The sequence below is a fragment of the Wasmannia auropunctata genome, unplaced genomic scaffold, assembly GCF_000956235.1.
Source record: "Wasmannia auropunctata unplaced genomic scaffold, wasmannia.A_1.0 LD336036.1, whole genome shotgun sequence".
Classification (NCBI taxonomy): Eukaryota; Metazoa; Arthropoda; class Insecta; order Hymenoptera; family Formicidae; genus Wasmannia; species Wasmannia auropunctata.
Genome location: NW_012026854.1, coordinates 992,240 through 1,010,689, shown reverse-complemented (window position 1 = coordinate 1,010,689; position 18,450 = coordinate 992,240). Strand labels below are relative to the sequence as shown.

General features: G+C 39.4%; 1 protein-coding gene across 1 annotated transcript in view; it reads left to right on the top strand.

Moving 5' to 3' along the window:
• Positions 1–18,450, top strand: part of LOC105452206 (protein rhomboid) — a 374,736-nt gene that overhangs the window by 214,293 nt on the left and 141,993 nt on the right. Inside the window, exon 5 of the mRNA XM_011693112.1 lies at positions 12,799–12,911. Coding sequence (XP_011691414.1) covers positions 12,799–12,911 — 113 coding nt within the window. The remainder of the gene's footprint in view (positions 1–12,798; positions 12,912–18,450) is intronic.

The window sequence follows — 18,450 nt, the reverse complement described above, 5'->3', positions numbered from 1 at the left end:
TTATGCGAGGAGAGATAGATGCTCAAATCGATAGATACGTCGGGAGGAACAAGGTCGAGTTTCTCAAATGGCCCAATCGCACAAACAATGTATATGTATATGTATATGTATATATTGTATATATATATATATATATATGTGTGTGTGTGTGTGTGTGTGTGTGTGTGTATTATTGATAAATATGTAAAACCAATATCTACATGAACGTCTATACAAATAAACATAAATATAAAGCCACTTCTGTTGTAATCTAAAAATTGAAAAGTACTTAGTTATTTAAAATATCAAATCTATTTAATCAATTTTTGAAAATATCTTGCATTTTACTTGAATTTGTCCAAAAATTACTTTTCAGAAACAGGTGTATATCTAAAATTTATTTTGTTCCTAAATTAAATAAATTTGCGTGACTTCATTTTACAGTTAATTCGTAATTTCGATATATACCGATTAGTTATCCGTACGAATTACGAGTGCCGCATTTCGGAGGAGAAGCAGACTGTAACTCAAAATTATCCGATGGAGTTTCGAAGGTGGGGGATATCTTACGGTGGTTTCTCGCGAAACTTGCGGTGACTGTTTGTTTGTCTCGCTATTTGCATGAACGTCGCGTACGTTCGCGGAGTACGTACGTACATCATGTCGTTGCCCACGTTGACTACCGTTGACATCCCATCGCGGCGACCTGCTGCGAACGATATGACTTACAAACTAGCGCCGCGCCAGAGAACTCCCGTTTTGTTAGACGACGGCCATCTTGTGTCATAGCTCTGTGCCGCCACGTTATGTTGGTTAAAGCCTCCGAAAGTGTTGCCACGCATTTCGCGCCTCGAAATGTAAGAGGCTGTAAACGCTACTGTCGCATTTGCGTTCGGTTTATTATCATCACTGCGATATAATCGTGCGTGTCGCGCCGTAAAAACTTTTCGGCGTGTGGAATGAGAAAACGCAGATATCCAAAAAAGCAAATTAACGTGATGGTAAAAATACCAGAAATTCATAAGAAGTATAATCAAAAAATGAGAAAAAATAGCGCGAAGATATTCTAGTTTGCGCAGTTAGAATGCTCGCATATACCTACACATATGACAAATTATTCATTTCATCACATCAGTCATATGTGACATTATTCATTTGTTTCTATTATTTTCCGATATTGTCTAAAATTTCTCTACAATTTCATCGCAGATATTTCAGATATAGGAAGAATTTTTAGAAAACTCTTGTGCGAGATTATTATCCTGCGGATATTATCCATCAAATAAATTTTTCAACATGTTTTGCAACATTTTACCGGACTACGACGTCAATAGAACGTTCTAGAAAATAACTCTGACATCAATGCACATCGATTGATATTAATTCGTAGTTGTTAATTAAACGGCGGACGACCACTCGCGGGTAAGCTCGCAAACCGCAATTCTCTCTCTGGCGCGACCGCACCATACATCGTCGGATTCGATCGCTTTAAAATTACAATTAGCGCCTGTAAACGGATCCGCTTTGCCTGCGGGCTTTATACAAACTCTCGTACTTTGACCGAGAGTCGACAGGAGCTGCCTTACAGTGGCTCTCAGATTTCGTATCTACTCGGTGTCTGACTGTTACCGCGGGCATTCTCGACTCTCTCACAGTCATCTTGTCGAAATTTCCACCCGACGAAAGAAATTATGTTGCGCTGTTTCGTACACTCGTACTGTTTCGCATAGTACAATACGATTCTGTTCGATCTGAACAACTTTATTACGCGCGTCAAAGGAATTATACATCGCATGCGACGATTGTGCAATAATCGATTTTTCGATACGATTATACGAATGCAATAAAATATAAATTTAAAAATATTAAATATCAATTTTGAGAACATCCAAAGTGAAATATAGGGATTTTAAAGTCTATCATATTTTTTGTACGGTAGATGAATCGCAAAGTTGTAAAAAATTCTTGCGTTCTGATAAAATTTAAATATGCAACGTTACGTAATAGATTATTGTACAATAAAGTAACGAAACCAATGTATCATAATAATTCATTTTATAATCGCATTATTAGCTCCGATTCAATAATTTTTTAAATAAATCGATACATTACGATGATGCTTTTGTTAGCACACAAACAAATCTGAATGGATTTATTTATATATGGAATAATGTTGAAAATTTCATAGTGATATGACACATTTTGAAAGTGTGAAGTGTGAGTGAAAACCGGTGTGTTAATTCGGATCAGGGAGAATCATTTATAATACGCCACGTACAAATACGAAAAATTAATTTTCTCTGATGTATAATATAACATAAATACGATAAATAAAATATATTCAATTTAATTAAATATCTCTGAATACGTTTCACACATTAACGAGATATTCTCGTTTTTAGTGGCAGATTACATATATAACCAAATATATCTTATATTTTATTGAGTAAAATAAAGCATTTTATTTTTATCGCGTTAAACGTCCTTTGATGAAAATCAGACGTCATTAAATTTTTTATTTATCGTTTTTAAATTAAATATAACGTTTTTCTATTTGAGGAAAAAAATAACAACATGACTGGGATTTTGCCGAATAAATTTTCATCTACGGGAATCTATATTGACATTGCGGAAAAGTTAAAATTTCATCAACTTTCGCGGTCTAAATCGAATTTTAATAATACCTACGGTAAACTAGTGAAATTATTATGAAAAACCAAAATATATCACAGCTAAATTGATTTTACATTCTACATATAATATATATATAATATATGGACGATAAATATACTAGGTACGTATGAAAAAGATATATACTTAGAGTTTAAAACTTATCAAAAACAATATTCTAAATATATACGTGCCGAGTTACGTTTCAATTTCAGTAATTATTATATACAGTGAAAGTATCGTCTATAGTTTACGTGTTGAACGTATTTCTCGCCATTATTTCGACCATCTCATCGTGCGAAATGAACAACCCCCAGAGGCTCGCGACACGATTACATGTGTACCACGCGCGCATATAGGATCTTGAGTGCCCCACGTTTTCCATTCGGCGATAACAACCAGGATCGATGAGGAACGCGGAGCTCGTATGTATCGCCACGGTCAGAGGATGGTGCGAGGCACCGCCGCGCGCGGTCGCACCGCTATACCGTGCACACACGCGCGGCCATTATCGCGCGAACGTAGCAAATCCAAACCGACGAGTCAGCCCATCGTAAACACAGGCACAACTGGCGAGTTTAATTCGATTAGGACGCGATCATCGGATTGCTCGATCGTCCGGCATCGAATTCCCCCGATGCGCTCGTGCGGCCTCTTCCCTCTTTACCTCTCTTTACCCCCTTTCCCGGACTCTCGCGTGCAACCCTCAGCGCTCGCCTCTTACCCTCTCTTGGCCCCCTTACGCTCTTGTAAGCGCGGGCACACACGTTCGTAGGTAGAAACGCACACAGAATACTCCCTCCCGTCCCCGCGCTGCCCCTTTGTCTATCTACCTGTCCGATTTTATCCCGCGAGTCTTGCGAAAGCCGGAATATATACGCGGTGCACGGAGAATATCGTTTTAAAATTGCATCGGGATATTTTTAAGAAACCCTCGCGTGTTTGACTAAGCGAATTTCTCGGAAGGCATAGCGAATTTAATCATCTCTGTTTTATTTCAAATATTCCGAAATAATTACGACGTCAAGTTTTCGCAAAGTCGTTTACTTGTCAAGAGTTAATTAGATGTTGCAGACATCTAATTAGCTTGGTATTTAACTGAATACATCAACACATTTAATTGCACGATTAATCAACTGAACGGAAGTGATATAATTTATGGCATACTTGTTACTTCATGATTCATCAAGGAGGCAATCAGAAATGTTGCTCGTTGCCTCGCAGACACCATGTACATGTACGCGCACGCAGAACCGGGGAGAATTTTGCGGGGCATTGTCGAGGATCCCGATTCTATTCGATTCGATTCGAGTACGTGCACGCCGAACGAGCCGGAAACCGACGTTTGCGCGAACACGAATTTACCCTACTGTCCGGCCTAATGGCACGGATTTCATTATGCCGGGGTTTGCGCGAATGCAAACTCGAGAAGGGTGGCCGGGATGGAAGGATGGGCGGAGGACGAAGGGATGGGGCCGCGTTATACGGCGCGGCATAGTCGACCGTCAACCGATTTGGATTGCAAAACTGTTGTCCCAGCGAATTTGCGATGCCGCGAACGGTACAGCCGGAAATATTATCGCTATACACCCATTATCCTGTCGTACGCCGGGATAATGCTAATAAATAACCGTTAAGTCGACTTTCGACGCGCGTTATAATTTGCACGATTCCGCGACGAGTTAGATGACCGCGTCTATTTCACGATTGCGAGCATCTATTATCGGATAATAATCGCAATCGCGTTCGATGGTATCGAGAGTGTGAAATGACCAGTGTTAATTTTCCACTGTTGTTTTCTAAATAGCTACCCGCTTATCCTAAATCTAACAGACCTTCTCTGAAAATTCGTGCAAGCGCTAAATTAGTCTCGTATAATGTCGGCAGGAATATCTTAATCTTGCCACAATAACGACGTATATCATATTAATTTAATATTTGAATATAATTTTACGTGCAATTATTATTGATATTTAGAAATTTTCCAACAACGTGTCAGTATATTTGAAAATGTATAACAAAATTCGTACCTAAATTTTTAATCAATGTTCTCCCAGGAAATCATTACTTCTTGTAACTTTAATCTGGTCGAGATTAAAGCCTTGAACAACAATCTAGTAGTAATTATTGATACCTCATCACAAATTTATCCTGCTCAGATAAAGAAAGTCGTTTTGCTATATTCATGTGACGGGAAAAAAAACTTATCTAAAATTAAGGTCCGAACGATCGATAAGGAAACGGCCAGGTTTCCAGCGCACATATATAGAGCGGTGACCTTCCTCCTTAAATGTACCCGGTACTTTGCGGAGGACGATAAACTTCGGACAAACGATCGAGATTAATAGAACGAGGCTTGGGGCCCCGTCTGTGATACTATCGATCCGCGCCACGGCATGGCGAACGAGATACACGGGCGACTCCCTGCGGGATCGTAAATCCACGTCGAAGATTTACTTACTTAGCGGAGTCGGCCGCCGCGCCGCGCCGCGCCGCGCCGCGCCGCGCCGCCGACGCCGGCCACGAACACGACGACGAATCTGCTCTTCTTTGTAGACGCGCAAACAAGCTTGCGCGAACTCACTTTTTATGCTCATCCGGTTATGAGTCTTTTAAGCTCTCCTCTTATAAAATGATGTCGATTTCGGCAGTTTGAATTAAAATTTTTTTTATAAACTATACTTATAAACTATAAATTAGCGCTAAACGCGAGCGCGCCACGTGTCTATTAATTAATTTTCGTCGCGAAACACAATTGGTGTACGTTAATAAATATACGCAGAATTGTATTTCTCGTATTTTGCATTAATTCTAACGCATTTCTATGTCCTTATTGCATATTAAATTTATTTATTTGAAAAGTAAATTCTACACACGCATTAATAAAAAAAAATCTAAGGTCCCTATTCGTTACTCGACTCTCATCAGACTCTCATTCGACTCTTTCAGAGTATCAGATGGGAATGACATAAAATATCTTTCAGAGTCTCAAATGGAAATGACATAAAATATCTAAATAAATAACATGAGACGGGAACAGGGAATTTTCCGTATAATTAATATTATGGTAAATTTCTTATACCGTTCGTTCGCATTTTTTATACATTATAAGAATTATTTTTACGTGATTCGATATATTGGATTACACGTATTATTAAAATAATAGATATTTTGACTGACATGAAAGTGATAAATTAAGATAATAATATATATACAACATTTATCGAACCTCGTGTCATATCACGGTTTTAACTGACATAAAGTCAGATTATCGATTAATATAAATGGATAGATGGCTATAAAGGATTAGAAGAAAATTTGTTTTTTATATAGAAAGATAAATAGTTATTAACAATCACATTAGAGCCTTTTTTTATTAAATAAGTTGTTTATGAAGTACACTTTAGATATGACTAAAACGTTTTTTTTATCCTTTTTTTATTTATGCTTCTGATGCATGTATATTTTGCATGTATATGTATATTGCATGTATATATTGCATGCACATGAATATATTGAAAGAAATTCTGACCATATATATGTTATCTTGCATCAATTCATACAATATTTAATCCTGGAAAAATATTTTAAAAGAGGATAGAAAAGAAAATAAAATATCTCTATTCCAACCACATTTTTCCTACTCTATAAATAATCATTTTTATATCACATATCACATACCTAAATATTTTAGTTATTTAACCTTTGCTGTCTATAAACAAAAATAAAGGAATTTTAATAAAAACTTTATATTCTAAAAATATTTATATTTTACTTACTAATATATTCTTATTATCTTTCTCTTTTCTTATATTTCACAGAATTTAAATAAGCAAACTCGAAAATTTATTCAATCTAATTAAATTAATATACTAGTAATGTTAATATTGCCCATATGTAACGTAAAATAATTAATGTTCAGTATCTTTATTTTTACATTAATTACTCTTATTATCTTTATTTTTACATTAATTACACGCGTATTATTTTTTTTATATCATTTATGCCATTAGCCGTATTACCTATAAACGATGCGTCGACATACGGTCTACATTTTGCAAGCTCGGAATATCCTCACGAGCATACAAATCAATGAATAATGATGCTCCAGGATTAAATATTAAGCTTTATCTGTTCTAATCTGTCCATTAAGGCAACGGATCTATGAGATCGATTTAATTTTATTGCAATTTGATTTTAATTTGACACACACATATATGTGTATATATATATATATATATATTATATATTCAAATTAACATCCAATGTATATTTAACACAATTGTCATAGATCCGTTATAGTAAAAAAATTCACCGCTCATTGACCGATATGCAAACGGCGGATTTATATGTTACATTAACTGTAACATACATAAGATATCTTCTTTTACTTGTCGCGATCTAGTCTCGAGGAATAACGTGATAATACACAGCGGCTCATGCCGTTTTGTTCAAGAGTGTCGGAATACGATAGTGCGGCGCGACCTTACGTAGGTACACACAACAAGACTGTAACGGCATGTTGCGCGTTGGGAAAACAAACGCCAAGGTCGCGTGCCAACGGAGCTGTTGTCGTTCCGAAATATTTAAAATTTTATAATATCAACTTGCTTCAAATTTTCTGTTCACATTTCGAATTGATTTCTGTTATAAATTATTATCCCGCATTGAATCTAATATTTGGGAAAAAATGTATTATTTTAATTGAGAGAAAGATTTACCTATTCTCTGCTAAGTTTCTACATATCGAAAAAAGAAAAAAAAATGTGAAAAATGTGAAAAATCACCATGTGATTTTAAGCGATGAAGAAATTGAAATTAAATTGTCGCAAAAAAAATGTATTATTACTTCTTCTTCCTCCTTAATTTGTTACAAATCACAATTTCACTTGTTCCAGGATGTACAAGTTTTGAGAAAAGAATTATATAATTTTCAGAAATCCTTTTTATTTTTATAAAAAGGAAATAGCGAAAGTCTAAGTAATAATAAATACTAAATGTATGAGTCACTTGCCTTATAATTGTAGTACTGCTGTTGCCTGATGTTTCCTAGGTCTTTCTTTTCTTTATAGATTCTTTCATTGCACTCATCCAACACTCATTCGCGAAACCGATTAAGATCGCGCACGAATTGTAATAATTAATTCGCTACCCGTTGCTACCCGTCGCATCGCTCAGCACGCGCGAAGTTAGCCGTCGGCAATCGCGCGACGGTACGACACACACACAATGTCTAAACATTTTATCGCGAAGAATATCGGAATGCTCCAAAAATGTTGCACGAATTTACAACTCGCTTGTTTTTTTTGTGATATTTGGTAAATTATCGCCGTTCGAAACTCCAACGGAGACGCACATCTCATCGCTGTAGAAGCGCCGCGAATTGACAATTATTAATACATTTAAATTATGACTATAGATAGATACGAAATCATTAATTCCTTTCGAAATTTAATTCGTGCACTTATCGGAGCGTGCATGTTTTTCCCATTGCAGGCTCCGATGAGAGATCATATTCTTGCGTTAAAGTATTAATCTCATCTAATCTAATCTGGCGCGTGCTTAGCGATGCGACGGCCCACCACCGCCGACGGGTAGCGATGCCGAATATCCACTTTATTAATCGCAGTCATTAATCTCGGTACACTCGGGAACGAATTAGTCACGATTGCAATCTCTAGTCGCTCGTAAGAAGTATTCTCATTCGTTTCCCCAATGCCTAATCGCGGCTCGAAGGAGCAGGTAATACGACGCGACGGCACACGGCACCGCACCACTACCAGCCGCTCCAAGTACTGGCGCTTGAATGATAGCGCGTTGACCTTGTTTACGCGCGACGCGCGATAGGTCGAGCAGGGAGTGTTGATTCCTGAAAATTTTCTTGTTACCATTATACACAAAATGCTTACTCAACGCGATGTAAATAAATGTTATAAGCCGAATATATTCTTCAACAAGTTTTTGTTAATTAACTCGGTGTCGCATTTGTTTTGTTCCTTCGTTCAGTCAGTTCGTCTTAATCTCACTCTGTCGCACCTACCCTCGTATATAATTTGTTAATCTGTCGGTAACGAAATTCGTTCGTTATTATTTATAAGATCATGTATATGCTCGACGAAAGGACATTCGAGCGAAACTGCGGATGTAAATTGGAAAAAAACGCGGTCGGGGAATAGCGAGTAATGAGATGTTTGCGTGTTCATTTACGAGATGTGTAAATCACAGAGACGTAAGCGCGCATGCAAGGGAAGCTCGAGTTTGTCTCTCCATGTCACTGTTTTACGTTTCCCCTTATTGGCGCAATCGATAAAAATTTCAGATATATTTTACGCCGTCAGATACAATAGAGCGTGGAATTTCCATGTTATCTCATATTCACGCGCGGAAGACGTTTCGTGTTACGACTTTACAGACAGAATTTTATATATCTTTAGTGGTAAAAAACGGTGAAAAGAGAGTGCTTGATGAAAAATGGTTGGGAGTTCTGCACCGCATAAATTCACGTTCGAATTAAATGGGAAAATAAATACGAATGAAGGCAGAAATGAGATGAATGTACGTCGGGTATAAAAGATTCATTACGCTCTTGCGAGAGGAGTAATGAGACGTTTAAAGGAAGAGGACTTCGAGATATACTAAAAAAAAAATCTCCTTAAAAATTATAAATATCTTCACCGTTTTTGTATGCAGCTATATTGAAAAAAAGGGGAAAAATACTACACGAAGCTGAAAGGGCATACTTAAAGAAAGTAACAAGCTCGTTGCAACGGAATAAAATTCGCAAAGACAACGTAACTCACAAAGGCAGGTTAACGATTGAAATTTCTCTTTTTCATTAATAATATAGTTTAACATTCGTTGTCTTTGAAGGTAATTGTGTAACTCTCTGTACAAAAAAAAAAGAAAAAACTTTCAAGAATAAAGTATGTGATAGCGATAGAAAGAAATCTGTTTTCCGAGCGCGAAAAACTTTGAAACTTTGATTTTTAATTTTTTACAGGAAGAGAACTTGTTGCGCGATTACAAAAACTTTTCGCGCTTGAAAATAGACAGACTTCCTAATGAAAGTAACTTTTCTGCGGCAATACATTTTTATGACTCGCGCTTTGTCAAAGTCTCGCGACGACAGGAAGAAACACTTCGGCGTAACGTGTAACAGCGCTGTCTGCGCGCCCGCGAATCGCATTTTTCGTCGACGAGAGGATCTCGTCGACGTGGAAACGCGATCGGAAGCACGTCACACCGTTAATGAAAACGAGCGCTTCTCGAAGAAGAAGACCGCAAAGTGGACGTCGATAAAGTCGCCGTGGAGTGTTCGATAACCGTGCCCCGGACGACGACGACGACGACGAAGTACGTTGAACGCGGAGAGCAAATTAAATTTTCTTCGTTGACTAGTCCAAATTTCTCTCCATCGAGCCCTTCATTCCCGACGCATCCTTCTCAACGCTTCTTCCTTTCTTCAGGCTCGTCTCTCCGGCGGCTTCCTTTTTGGCAATCAGACGAGCAGAAATCAAGCTACCACCATCGTATTTCTGAAGGCACAACCACGACAACTGAAATTTCTGCTTCTTGCATTCCCATTTTGTTATCTTACAATGATGATACGGCAGCCGCAAATTGAAAAATTATTTTTGACGGAACTTCGTGTTGCGCGAATATAAATTTCATTTTCCAATATTCTTGTTTCGATGCATAAGTGACATTTTACCAGATATATATTCATATTTCTTTTTTTTTTCTTTATATCGTGTCTATACCGAGGTATATTTTTGTATACCTCGTTTATATTTCTATTCTTTCAATTGTACATATCTACATTCGAACACGATGTGCGATAACAATATAGATATGTAAATTTAATAAAAAAAAGTAACAAAAAATGGATATTGTAAATGATTCTAATTTTAAAAGATCTCTTTGAGACATTCGATACCTCGACAAATACCAAGTGTCAAAGGGTATTGAATCTCGAAAGTCTCCGTGGGTGGGCAACCAGCATTCGCTCCGTACGTGAGAGAATTCACTTCGATATATTTTCCAGTTCGATCTTTGCCAGAATGGGATTGTCAAGAAAATGAAGGAAAGCATTCAGGATAATAAATCGGCAAAGTCGAAAAATACGGATAAAGCGAGTCACACACCTGAAATAACATGCAGACGAAAGAAAGCAACGGAAAACAGGTATAAAAAAGCTTGGAGGCACAATAAGCAATAAAATTTGCAAAACTTACTTTTCAAACATCTATCATCGTCTTTGTATACTTCTCGATCTTTCCACTGTAATTTTTAAATTTCCAAATTTCTAAAATTTTTGCGAAATAATATTAATACGTGATATATATATTATTAATACGTGAAACATAATGAAATAAATAGAAATGAAGAATTGAAAAGGAAATGTTTTACGGTGAGAGAAATCGATGTAGCTGTTCTTGAATGATGTCTAACGTAAATCACAGATGAAACGTGCGAGAGAGCAGAAGGAATGATAAAAAAGCGACTGAATGTAAAATCTCTAAGATGCCATCGGGCTGAAGATACTCGTATGAGAAAGCCCGGCGGCTTATCTAGTTTGCATGGAAGTGTTCTTTGTGAATAAAGAAGACGTGTGGAAAACTCGCGTAACGTATCGCGCATGTTTCTCACAAAGAGCGAAACGCATTCGGAATGACACGGTTGCACGAGAATGTAAATCGTAATGCAAGAGAATTAAATTTTATTGCTGTGCAATTTGCGCCGAGGGTACACTTCATGAACGATTGTTCATTAAATCTGCGCTCGTAATTATAATTATTTGTTTGAATAAGTCTATAGCTTACAACTAGAATACTTATTGTTTTATTATACATTATATATATTTATAGTACTCAAATTATTTATAGTACTCGATATAATTAAATGTACATTTTCCTGATGGTCTCGATTATTGAGGAAAATTCTAAATAGAATCGCGTGTGCATCAGAAATGACATAAAAATTATCAACCTAATCGATAACACAAAAACACATGCATATTTTGCCTCATTGATTTCTATAACTAAATTTTCTTCATGTTGCTATTTTACTACCTCCATAGCATCTCTGTAATAATATAACGTGACAGAAGCACACACAGATACAATTGTTCCTTGCCTCAAGGACACTGAGAATTTGACTGTGCTGATACTTAACTAATTTTAACCACTGCATTAGTCCTTTGGCTATGTCATTGCGTATACACTTATCCCTATGCAAACGGGCTACAAACTACACGTGTAAGACGATCTCGAGGTATGTGTGCGTATGTGTGTATGTAATCGTGTTGAGTGAATACAACAGGCATGCGGTGGTCTCTAGCGCAGCACTCGTCTACGTACATATACACAACTTACCTCGAGAAGTTTGCTAACGTTCTTGCTTGCATTTGCCTAACCGCGTTAACGGATCCCGATCCAAATATCAGCCTCGAGGAACCCTCTATGTGGCTCGCGCTTCCTGTGCACCGGGTTGGTGCCAAGACCGGCAACGAGCCTTTGTCCCTACGAATTCCCGCAAGACAAATCCCGAGTTTCGCGATTTACCACTTAAATGGAGTGCGAATACGTCAAATCTTTATAATCTTTCAATGTTTTTTTTTTAGATCATATGTAATATAAGTAAAAGTGAATTGTTTCGTACATTTAATAATTGTTGAATGATTCTATAGCGTAATAATTAATATACTGTGCGCATAAGAAATCCTTGTCTTTCATTTTTATGTGAGTTTAGATTATTTTTCACTTTAAATTTTACGGTTTCCATTTAAATTATTTTCATTTCGATTTTATTCTTAAAAAATAATTTAAATAAAAAGATTAATGTACGTTCTAATGAGATATCAATTCTTTGGAAATGTTTTATAACTTTTTTTGACTTATATATCTATTTTTGACTATATATCTATGATCTTTCTATTCTATGCTAATTTGTATTAAAATTGACAAAGAATTCTTTTCTTCTGCAGTCCAACTAGTTTAATGTATATAATTCATATAATTATCTTTAGGTAATTTTATATTTACATCTTTCGTAACTATATTATATTTAAATCTTTATATTTACATCTTTCATAACTATATTATATTATATTTAATCTCTCATACTTTATATTTATATCTTTGATTGCAGATGAGCGGAAAACGGACCAGAAGTTTTAAGTGCGCTGTGCACCATCGGGACCGTGAGATCTGTTCCGAGAACGATTTTCACCTGCTCGTGCATGAGCCACCTCTGTTTCGCAGGTACGATTAGTCGCGCCTAACATAAGGTTTTCACGGTCCATCGAAATGTGACAGTAGCGCTTTGGAGCACGTATTTTTCGCTCCATAAGATTTTCACAATACATTCCTTTGGAGTTGGACAGAAGTCTTTTTCCAGAAGAACATTTAATCCTGACCAATTCAAAATCTTCTAAAATCTAAATCATCGAACTTCCGAACGGCGTATCGACTTGCATTATTACTGTTATTGTCGTAGCCATAATAAATAGTAGTCAAGATGAGTCAAATAAATGAAAAAAGTCGTTGGCCAAAAGGGCTTCTATTGAGAATATCACGTACCTACCATTCGAGTTGAGATAGTATATGATAGGTCTCTCGAAAAGGGAAGTAAACCGATTCTCTCATCTTACGACATGTTGGAAGGCGAGAAAGATGCACGAAGATGCTAGGAATGCGGATAAAACGAAAACACGAGGCGAAGGAAGTCCTGTATTTTATTATTCCGGCAGAATATCCGACGTGCGCGGCGACGACGACGACGACGACGACGACGACGACGACGGAGACAGCAACGCGGACGGCCGTTCTTACAGTATTTCTGCCGTGCATTTTATGCTGCGCATCGTTACCCATGCGAGAGAACCCCGAGGAGGTACCGACATACCTCGTACATTGTACGACCTGCGAAACATCAACATCTTCCTGCTTCCTACGACCCGCTCCTACGATCCCACTTCCTTCTTCGTGCCTTTCTCACTTTGCATCTTTTACGCTCCGTGAAATTATAAATGCAACGATGTCGTTATTTACCGATACGCTTCCACGCTTTTAAACGGCTCTTTTATAAGAGCAAAAATTTTTTTTCCGAAGAATGACAAGCACAGCCGCGAAAAATTGTGCAGTGACTTTTCCATAGAAAAGAAAATATAAACCCGCGTGTATGGATCGTTACGTCATAACAGAGCCTCGTTATTGGACATTCGGGATTGTCGGGTGTAATCGATGTAGTAAATACCGCTGGTCGTTAATCATACATTTAACGGGTCCAACGAGTTCGTCGTCGACATAACTTACAGTATAATCGCTAGTACGCGACGAGCTTAATAACGCAATTTATTGACGTCCTCGACGCGATGCAGTTTCGAGTGTAATTTGCAAAACGTACGTGACGAAGTGTTCGGCGCGCAGTTTTTTAAATAAAAGGCATTCCCGCTATCTAACGCGTCATTTATAACGACAACGCGATCGCATCGATGTCGCCTCGCGATCCCGAGGGCGTGTTTCGTTTCGCCGGTGCGCGTCCGAGGATATTAATTCCTTTTTTTTTTCTCGCGGGCCAGCTCGATAAGATGAATAGGTTTGGATATGTATCGGGCATCTTTCTTTCGAGGAGGCGCCGCCCGTGCCGGGTCTCTCGAGCGTGGTCGATTCGACTTGTTCCTGGGTGCTATTCATAAATAATTCATCGTATCGCCCGCACGAAAGAAGAGTCAGGGAAGGTGGTGCTCGACGGAGCGAGAGAAAGAGAAAGAGAACGAGAGAATGAGACGGAGAAGACGGCGACAAGAGATAGGCCGTGCAAGGTAGACTTCGAGGTAGACACATATAGGGATGGCTCTATATGAAAACTAATAGAACTTGAGTTTCAAGCCCTCAGCTGTCAGGCTGAGACTCTGAGATAGTAATTTTGTATTTACAAATATTTGTCGAACATTTAAAGCTTTATTTTGCGAGATAAAATACATGTACGTAAGTCTTGTCACACACACGTTTCTCAATATCTTTCTGTTTATATATATATATTTGAAAATTATTAACTTTTACCAAAATCAGCCTTCACTCCTGGATAAATTGAGAGAGAAAAAGAGAGAAACGACAAAGTTTAAAGAGTTATATAGAAAGACAAATGAAAAGTAGAGACTCACGTATAGAGAAAGAGAGAGAGAGAGAGAGAGGAGTGTGATGAGCACTGTGAAATCTGTGCGCCGCGCCGCGACGGGCTGTACCGAAGACAGAAATTCCTGTGCACACAAGATAAGAAGAAGCCGCAACCTGCAGCCAGGGCTCTTTGCAAATAAAATATCGTCTCGTGTCAAGCGGTCGCGCCTGGCGGGGGTGATGTGTCGACCGGGTAGGGGCGGGGGAGGGGGAGTGGTTCGAGGGTGGGCGAGGATCCGACACGTTACGACGGAAATATGACGAGACGATATTCCGAGCAGGTACCGGGCGCATGCTTGGAATTCGGTGTGAGCATGACCCTTAAGTCTTGGGTGCGCCACCCTCTCGTGACACCACCTCCCCCTCCGACATCTCTCCATCTCTCTCCTTTTGTCGTCCCCCGACCGCTTCCGCGATCGCGTACCGCGTATCTCATCGTCTCGCTATATTTCTCTTTCTCTCTCTCTCTCTCTCTCTCTCTCTCGCTTTCTCTCGTCCGCACTCCGTTACATTAACGCGACGAGGAGTATGTAAATTTTACCGCTGACTCGCGAAAAGATGGGACTTCTTCCCTCGGGAGGTCGCGTAGCCGACACACCTGAAAAAGCTGAACGCGTACACGGCGGCGCGGCGGTGACGGTTTATGGCGGTCGGTACATTTTCTCAGTGGAGAGCAGCCGCATTGGTCGCGAGGTAATGGTAGTGGTCGTGCAAGAGGGATATTGAAGTCTTTTGAGTCTTCTCCGACATGAGTCGCAACGGCAGTTCGGACTGACGTTAATACTTAATCCTTAAACCGCGAGGTGTTGGTCACTGCGTCACCGTCGCCGTCGTAAGAGCCGCGTTAACGAATGCTTCTCTGGGGAACTCTGGCATTTTCGAGAAAGCGAATCAAAAAAGCTCCCGCATGATATTTGAGTACGACGGATGGAGTGGTATGAACGGGTAGCTCTCGTGACTCTCTCGGCCCAGCGATCCACCGATTTCCGCTTCGGCGATATTTCCGTTCGCCATTGTCGCAAAAAGAAGGGATGGAACGCGGGAGCGTCGCTTTCGTGCACGCTTCCGCTTCTGTGTCGGTATTCCCTCTCGCTTAACAAACCCGGTGCGGACATTTTGCAAGGCGGACCGGGACGGTTGCACAAAAAGAGCCCGGTTACACACATGCGGAAATTCGCCGCGCGCGCGTCTCTCAACTCGGTCCTCGGCCCTTTGTCGGGCCTCGCTTGGTCGCCGCGCGCGCGCTTCCATTTTTCGCTTTCGCGAGAGCGTCATCCAGCCGTTATGCGCTCGTTCGCGCTTCTCGTCGACGCGACAATGAGCTTCTGCTCTCGCGAAAAACCACTTCGCTTTTCCCTTCCATCCCCGCGCCGTGCATATATACCTAACCGTTATAACGAACCATCAGCGGAGTACAATTATTTCGCGCTTTTAACGCGTTCTCCACGACTCTTCAGTATGAGGGCGAGCATTCCCGAAGTCGCGAAACCGTAACCGACAACGACACGAAACTCGGCCGCGTTTTATATGAAACCCTTATTAAAAGTCTGTCGAATAATTGAATACACGAACTGCAAATTACTACTGCAATTTGCGAGTTGCTGTTGCCGATTAAATTATAAGATAAGTCTAATGCAAATGTGATAAATATAATAAGATTCCGGAAATTATTTACCAGAATTTATTTACAGAATTTTTCGCAAACCAAGAATATACTAAATTACTGATTAAAGGAAATTTAGTCTCTTGTAAATACTAAAAATATTCCAACGGTGAGATTCATAAGTTATTTGCATCGTAATTTATATTGAAATATAATCAGATCGTTAAAAATAGACCAATTAGATATCACTCACATTTTTCGAACCAGGAAAGTTCGAGAGAAAATATTTAATATAAAATCTAATATCTTTTTATCTTTATAAAGAAAAAATCTAAAATTTCAGGTTTGAAATTATGCTGAAATACTTTTGCATAAATATATACATATGTATACCGTAAGTGTACATATACACGCGTGGGAAATTATTTTCGCTCTTTTATATCGATTATCTCGCTTAACGACTCAATTATCCCCAAAAACGGAGTCTATCCGTGAAGAAATTCGGTAAGCCGATTTCCGCAACAATTTCACGCATTTAGGTTTTTCGTTCCCGAAACATCTCAGGGCGGCACGTTTTTAGTGACGGTGCGAATAACACCTTTTGGGGAAAATATTTGTCGTTTTTGAAATATGCCGAAACGCCATTCAACTAAGGCCGCCCACGTTTCAGAGAAGCTCCAATTTTTTCTGGCTTACTTACCTACCTACCTACCGCGCTACTAAAAGATGCTCGGCGGCGGACGTACGTAGTCGTTGTCGCCCGTCGACGGAGTCGACTTTGTCGCTGCTCGACCGCATTGTAAAAGACCGTCGTTCATTGTTGGCCATCAAAGGGCCCCGTCCCGCGTCGAAAATCGCCCGGAACGGAAAAGAGAAGCCGACAAATTGGAGGCTGGACTAACGACGTGCTGCTGTTGGCCTTCTGTGCGAGAGCTACGTGGCCATTTTTTCGATATTCGCCATCCTAGTTTGGACCAGCGGCGTGTAATGAAGTGATGCCAGTGTACAAAGGATTTAAGGATTTAGATCGTTACCTTACCAAGCTTATTTGGCGGCCATAAATAAGATAGGAAGGATCAGTGACCCCAATTAGTACAAGATTTATACAAGTCTATATAAATTTAATATGTAGACTCTTTGATTAATTTCAAGAATTATTTGTTAATATTAGTTGTTAGATATTGCGGACTATATTATCCGCATTGCGAAAGTGTCAATTTTGTAGACTGTTCTTGTGAAATAATTTCATTTATGAAGCAAAAGCATTTCTCGATTCGTCGTTCAAAATAACATTAACGTTCGTATTAAAATTTTTTTTTTATAATGTAATTTCATGCAAAAAAAATACCGTTTGAAATCACGATCGGAGGTTGCGGGACGCCGTCTGTATGTCGCTTCTCAATCCCCCGTTTAATCACCGTGTAGCTTTTACACGTGATCACTCGTCCGTCGAGCAATCCCGTCAAATCCAATTTCGCCGCCGGCGATAGGCCTACACGATAAGATCTGGCGAGACGCGGGGCAGACACACATTGTCGAGCGCCGAAGTTAATAGGCGATATAAAGAGGGGTCGTGTGCGGTAAAGGACGATCTACTGGGTCGTGAAAGACGCATTTAGGGAGGGGAAACAGCGGAGGTCGCGAGGCATCCGGAGGCCTGGAAATCCGCACCTGGTCAGCTCCGGCGTGCGTGCATGTTTCTGAAAAAAAAAAAAATGGGGCGTGCAAGAGGAAAAGAAAGGGAGAGAAAGAGGAACAGAGAGACCGTGTTCCTGGCAGGTACACATAGATCTACCGATGTGATGTCGCCGTCCAGATGCGTCGTTGGGTCCTAACGAAACCTGCAAGAACTTGCATTTGACATTTCACAAGCATTGATTACGGACGCCGGGCTTGTCCTGTAATTTATTTCGCTTCGTGCCGCCGTTGAGAGTACGACCGATCCCGAATTATTCTTTCAGACGCTTGTACTCGGCTCGGATGAGCGATCGCGAAGTGGCTCTATAGGATGGACACCGG